The sequence below is a fragment of the Rhagoletis zephyria genome, unplaced genomic scaffold (assembly GCF_001687245.7).
Source record: "Rhagoletis zephyria isolate East Lansing unplaced genomic scaffold, Rhagoletis_zephyria_1.1 Rzeph_scaffold_16870, whole genome shotgun sequence".
NCBI classification, from domain to species: domain Eukaryota; kingdom Metazoa; phylum Arthropoda; class Insecta; order Diptera; family Tephritidae; genus Rhagoletis; species Rhagoletis zephyria.
Window position 1 is genome coordinate 2,439 of NW_016173933.1, and position 7,252 is coordinate 9,690.

Here is a 7,252-nt window from a genome sequence, read left to right on the forward strand (position 1 = left end):
AAGCTAATAAAGTTGGAAGGACTGTATTCGAGGATGTTGTTGGTTTTATATTAGTTCTTAAAATATCATCTTTTCAAAATAAATTTTGAAAAATTTCAAAGATATTCAATGATAAAATTTCAAAAGCACATTTTCAATACCTTTTGCAACAAAAGATTTAATCTTAAACTAAAAACGAAATTTCACTGCATATATTTGGCCCACGGCTTCGCGAATATATTGATTTTTGTATGTATAATGAGCTACACATTTATAAAAAATACTAAATATTAAATAAACAAAAATAAAATACTAATATTAAATAAACAAAAGAAATAGAGCAAAAACTGGTCAACATAAGACGTTTCTATCATTGACTATATCCTGTAAAAAAGAATTATAGAAATCGGTTCACGTGGTCCAAAGTAATGCGGTAACATATAGATATGTATATAAAAAAATATTCCGACGAGTTAATAGCATACTCTTTTTCTGAAGTCGGTTAAAACCGGTTTATCCGTTTTTTCTTAATTTCAAAATTGGAAACCAGTGTTTTTCAAATTGTAATTTTTCGAATAACTCGAAACAAGGTTTTGGAAAAATGGCGAATAGTCGAACACCCTACTACTCATCCAGTTGACAATGAACATTTTGTTAAAGGTTGGAGACCCTTTTTTCTTGGAAAGTCTTATTGCATATCCGTTACTTGTTGATTTTGGTTCTTCAGACAGTGGGAAAAGAAGATGCATATCTGTTTTGAGAAAACCCGGTTTCGAAACTCCGTTTCAACATTTTAAAGTATAGTATGTAGTGTCCCTAATATGTAAAGGCCTTATTTAGACTCTCTTCTTTGCATAATAGTTAGCCAACTTAATAAAAATTAAGTTCTTTAGTTGCGAACGTCTATTAAAGGATGCTTTTTTTTTATTAAAAACTAATAGTTTTTAGATTTCGTAAGATTTTTAGTGGGAAATTGCCGAATTTTTGGACAAAATCTGGAGGAAATTTAATTACTTAGCTAAAGCCGCTCTCCTTGTACCATAATATATCACACGGCATTACTTATAGTTAGGGAATTCACAAGGCGTGTTGGGCGTCGCAAAATCTTAAGCTTAACATTTTTTATGTAAAATAACGGTTAAAATGGTTTTAGAGGGGCTAATTATATATTTTTATCAGTTTGAAAATATTTCGGTGTAGTTAGAAACCACTTTAATCATTATTTTAGATAAAAAAAAATGTTAAGCTTAAGATTTTACGACGTTTAACACGTCTTGTGAATACCCTAATTGTGTTTGTCAGAAAACGCAAGAAAACTATTTCAGAGCTCATGAAAATCGTATATATGTACAAATGTATTAAGGTTACATTGACTATAATCTATTGGGACAAAATTAGATATTAGAATGAGTACACGTCCATTGAGAATTACATATGGTACAATTATAAATATTTAAAAGCGCTCAAATAAATCCATGGGTATAGATATGCATATGCATACGTATAAATATATATATGTACAAAAATACATAGAAAAAGTGTGTCTTAATTCAATTCACAACTTTTTTTTCCGCCCAATCCATTACTGCAATTTTCCCTGTTCCATTAAAAATGAACGTAGTCGGGCGTTTGGATATCGGGGCCTGCGAGCACATCACGCCACATTTATCAAACCATCGACAAATTAAAGACATGAATGCTTTTCTCAAGTGCATGTCGAGCCTCCAGAAAATTTTTTATTCATAATCGTACATTGTCGTGTGAGTTTTAAAATAGCCATAGTAGCCATTTAATGTCTAAAGGTAGAGGGCATTGTCATATCACGAGAGTTCAATTTAATTTATTTAATAATTTCTTTGGTTGTTGGTTGTATACGATTATATACACATGTATGTATGTATGTATGTACGTATTTATGTAAATATGCTCGTACATGCATCTGTATATAATATCTTCATATGTATTTTAAGGGAAGAGTACACTGCTAGCTTTCATATTTCAATTTGGCTTGTTGGAAAAGTTGGCCTTTACCTGCTCAGAGCCGATAAATATTAAAAACTCTTTTCTATAATTTTTATTATTCGTGTTTAGCGACTTAAACTTTTCTTCTTTGATTGGTGATATGTAATATGCAAATTCACTCTCCTACGGCTACAGACAAATAAATATGCAATAATACATACATACATGCAAGTAAATATCTCAAGATACAATTGTATATATTTTTTTAGGTTGACTTATAGACCGCAGACAGTCAATTAGACGCCGACCGTTATATGATATGGGATGCTGGTATGCAAATTTACATTCAAAAATTGTGCATCTGCATACGTATGTTTGTATGCGTGCATATGTATATGTATATACATATTGCGCACCGTCTTCAGAAGAGTCATTTCCGTAAAGAACAAAACTCTTGGCAACGTTCGCAAGAAGAACAGAATGAGAACGAAACTTTCGGTAACGTTTCCATTGAGAACGAAACTATCCAGCACGTTTTCAAGGACGATCAAATAAGAACAAACGTCTGGGGAACATTCTGTGCAAGACAAGTTCGTGTCTTAAGTCTTTCGTTGATTTATGTTATTTGCATAATTATCTTCAAATTCTATTTCGATAAATTTTAATATTTAAACATTTCAAACTAATGAACGCTATGTTAAAAATTTTGTCCTTGCATCCATTAGTCGCGATAAGTTTAGAGAAGATTTGTTCCCGTTTCCTCCTCTGTCAGAAATTTCCTGAGACTTTGCTTCCCAAATTGTTCGAGGGAAAGTTCCATAGACTTTAGTTCTGTATAATTCGTTTTTTCGGTTTTACAATTAGTTTCGATCATACTTTTCATTCTCGGTCCCTGTTTTAAATATTGCACTTGTACGTGCATATGTACATCAGTATATAAAAAATTTAATCTTTTAATCGATAAACTGCGTATTTTAGTCATATTTTATGGCTATTTCATAATATTTATTCTTTAGATGAAAACATTTATTTTATTTTTATATTTATTTATTTGCTCATAATCGTAATTTTATAATATTTGTATTTTGGATTTTCCAAGTACTTCAGGATTTGCAGTATTTTACAGGAAACTGTTCCCGTACGCCACCTTACATTACATTTATTAATGGTGAAAACAGTTCTTCATCTAATTTTTGTAAAACTGAGAAATGCTGGAGTACCTGGAACAGGATTATTATAGCCGATATTTTCAGACTTCAGACTAGGTCAAAAGAACACAAGTATGGTCGAAAAATTTTAATTTCCATAATACCGATTTTTCAGAAAAAATTAAAAAATAGTGATTATTAATAATAATATTACATTATTAATAATAATGGATTGGATGTTGGTGTTTAGCCGAGCTTCTCCTCCGATTTGTCGTGCCGTGCGCCTTGATGTTGTCACACAAAGGGGAGGGATCCACAGTTTTACGCCGACTCCAAACGGCGATTGTATTTGTATGAGTAGCTGTTTTTCATGGCAAAAATAAACGCGGTGGTTTACCATTGTCTGCCGAGGGGGCGACGGCTATTAGAATTTTTATTTATTTTCTTTTTGATGACGGGTTGAACCGTGCTTAGAACCAGACCCTGCGAGATGGTAGCGTGCACTGCTAACCACTAGACCACAGCGGCAGTCTGATAAGATTATTTTTATAAAAATATTCCACAAATAAGATCCAAATATGATTGATAAAATAAGAAGTGATAAAAAAACGATTTCCAATGATCTAAAATAAAGATCTTCGAAATGAAAATCATGACTACCGAAAATATCGATTAAATTTTATATTTGGATAGTAAATAAATATGTATGTGAAACTAAATCTAGTCGATTTTGTTATGTTATTAAAGTTCATTTTATGTTTATTTTATAGTTTCTTAATTTTTTTGTTTCATTATATTTCCATTTATTTCTTTTCCGTTTATTTTATTTTGTTTACTTTTATTCAAATTTTTTAATTAATTTTATTTGTTTATTTTTATTTTATTGTTTGTTAATATTTAGTTGGAAAATATTAAAAAAATTAAAAGTAGTTGTAATTTTTGTCTATGGAAACTTTTATTTCATGCCTAATTACTTTGCACCAGTCACAAGGAGATGTCCCACCAGTCACAACTTTAAATATTTTTTAATATCTCTATAAAGATTACATAAACCTCATTTTTATTGAAAACGAAAGCGTAAAATTCAGATTTTACAACGACAAAACATCGTTCGTGAAGATCAAGTGTTTTGGCGAAAATTCATCTTTGAGTGAGAGAGTAAAATAGAGTTCTTTTCATTGTCCCAACAGTCACATTAATTCAAATGATAGATACAAAAAACTAAGAAATCGTTTGGTATTTTTGTTAAAGCAATTTTATACATTAGTTATCGTTCTATGTTAAAAAATATCTTTAGCTGTTGTATAAGGTCCGACGACATAGCTAGACATTCACAATTGATCACTCTCTGGAGTAAAATGTCCCACCAGCCACAAAGGAATGTCCCTATATTTAATTTTTTTCCCATTGCATTATTTTATATTAAATTTTGTTATTTCATTTCGTTTATTTTAATTTTTATTTCCCTTATTTTTTTTGATTTTATCTTATTAATTGCATATAGCACCTTGAACTACATGTATTAAAATGTTGTGAACGGAAAACTTTTATCTTCGATCAAAGCTTTCGTGAAATCAAAAATCTAGAAATAAGCCTACGTTAGTTCTACACAATATGTGTTGTTGAAGGGACTCTTAGAATATCCCAAATTTTTATAAACGTTGTGGCAAATGCCACAATTTTCCTCGCTGCACAAATACATATGTATGTATAATGTGTGCATGTAAAAAATGCTATCATGCATTCAAGTACTTCCCCATACAACTTCAATTTAATTCAGCATTCCGCGCCACTTAGCACTAAATTGTTTCTCATTTTATGCAATAATTTCTTTATATGTGCATTTACGTATATGTACATATGTATGTACGCAATAATTCAATGTACATTTGTATGCATATATGTGCATGTACATATGCAGTGAATGCTATATACATACACACATATTCATATGTAGTACATATTATACCTCTTATAATATTCATTAAACCTCCCTGTTGTAAGAAAGATTAATACATTGTGTTGATTCGTTCTGATTACTTCTAATTGAGTTTGGCCGTTTTGAACTTTCACGAAACGAATTTTGGGTGAATTTTATTATTATACTAAAAAATACTCGGCGCGCTTCACTGCGCCTTAAAAGTATTTTTGTGTTGTTTTATACCCGAATTGTAATATTTCATTTATTTTATAAATTGATTTAAATAAAATTGTTCAAACAGGCGGCAGCCGTCCTCAGAAACGTTTTCGGCAGTAAACTTTCCTATAGCTCTTCGGTTTGATACCCATATTGAATTCAAATAAAATTTTAAAAAATGTGGCAGTCTCCACAAAAACATTTTCGGCTGCAAGTCTTCTTAAACCTCTTTCTTTTAAAAGACAGGGCATGAATCACGTATNAAAATAAAATGTTTAAAAATGTGGCAGTCTCCACAAAAATATTCGGCTTTAAGTCTTCTTAAACCTCTTTCTTTTAAAAGACAGGGCATGAATCACGTATGACGATAATCGTCTGGACGATATCGTGCTGAGATTTTCTTTCTTCATGAAAACCAGAAATTGTTGGATCTTTTGTGCGATATCGTCCACTCAATTCCAGTTTGCTTTACGTAACAGCAAAATAAATGCATGAATCAGTGTTTTGACGACATCGTTTTGTCAGTATCGTTTGAACGACAATCGTTTCAAAGTTACGTGATTCATGCCCAGAATAAAATATTTACTTCATTTTATCAATTACCTTAAACTGCAATTTTCATACAGGTGGCAACTCTCTATATTTTCCTCAAACCTTTGATATCAATTAACACCTTTTACGTATGTACCTGCATACAGCTATATGTACGTGCATATACTTAGGAAGGCATATTGATCTAAATTCGCTTTACCGCAACCACAACGGGCTACTTTATCATAACACCTCCACCTCGAAATGTACAAACATACATACATACATACANCGCTTTACCGCAACCACAACGGGCTACTTTAATATCATAACACCTCCACCTCGAAATGTACAAACATACATACATACATACATATGCGATTTGTATATTTATATACATATGTAAATGTATATTAAGTACATCCAGACATATATACATAGTTATGGTATCTAATTTATGTTTCACTTCCTTTGTTCATTACACAGGTGTCGGCATGGTGTTGCGTAAAATGGGCAACAGTGTTAGCCCCACCGTTGAACTGAAGAAGGATGGTGATACCTACACATTCACCACCACCTCAACGTTCAAAACCTCCTCTATCAGTTTCAAACTGGGTGAGGAATTCGATGAAGAGACACTTGATGGGCGCAAAGTGAAGAGCGTCATCACCTTGGATGGCAATAAATTGTTGCAGGAACAGAAGGGTGACAAACCCTCAACCATCATTCGTGAGTTCACCGACTCCGAATTGGTGACCGTAAGTGTTGAAAATCACATAATTTCTGTTTACACAAACAAACATTTTATTTTTTTACTTACAGACTCTCACCATAAACGACATAAAATCCGTCAGAGTGTACAAGGTTGTTTAAACGCGCGGTGCGCCATAAGTAAAAACCAAAAGACAACAGCAACAATACAAAAAAGAAACTATTTAAATTTAAAAAAAAAAAATGCCACATCTTGCGATAAACTAATGATTGAAATACTTTTATCATACACAGCACATTATGTAACTACGTATATACATATAAAGATATATATATTTTTTTGGATTTTGAATATTCCAATTTTGTTTATGACTGATCATTAGCTGATTTTATTTTTATTAAACCATGAAATGTAACTAAGAGTATGAAGTTGTTATTAAATAACAAAAGCACTATTTTTATATGGTTAAGCGGTTAATGAAAAGGAAAAAATGTACTGTTAACTATACGCGACAATTTTTAGACATGCTACACACAGATATACATACGGTGTATTGTTGGAGAAAACAGTTTTAGTTGCTAATGCATTTAATTGTATTTATATTTTTGAATTTAAACTTTTATCATTGATAAATATGTATTGTAATTACGCACAAAACTAGACAAGCTAACAAGTATGTGACCTTTTGCATTCATATAAATAAATAAAGTAAAATTATGCGTATCATAATAAAAAAGTGTTATGTGTAGATTTTATATTAAATTGCACAACTGCGTTGAAAGG

General features: G+C 31.2%; 1 protein-coding gene across 1 annotated transcript; it reads left to right on the forward strand.

Annotated features, from left to right (window-relative positions):
• Window positions 1-5,107: 5,107 nt before the first annotated feature.
• Window positions 5,108-6,998, forward strand: fabp (fatty acid binding protein). Its single transcript, XM_017635978.1, has 3 exons — window positions 5,108-5,176; window positions 6,244-6,515; window positions 6,580-6,998. Exons 2-3 carry the CDS (start codon window positions 6,252-6,254, stop codon window positions 6,628-6,630), a joined length of 315 nt encoding a protein of 104 aa, XP_017491467.1. The 5' UTR covers window positions 5,108-5,176; window positions 6,244-6,251; the 3' UTR covers window positions 6,631-6,998.
• The last annotated feature ends 254 nt before the right edge of the window (window positions 6,999-7,252 follow it).

Excerpts from the sequence above, each read along its gene's own strand:
- fabp (XM_017635978.1), top strand. The coding sequence starts at position 6,252 with ATGGTGTTGCGTAAAATGGGCAACAGTGTTAGCCCCACCGTTGAACTG. Across the intron at positions 6,516-6,579 it reads CCGACTCCGAATTGGTGACC|ACTCTCACCATAAACGACAT; the intron begins GTAAGTGTTGAA and ends TTTTACTTACAG.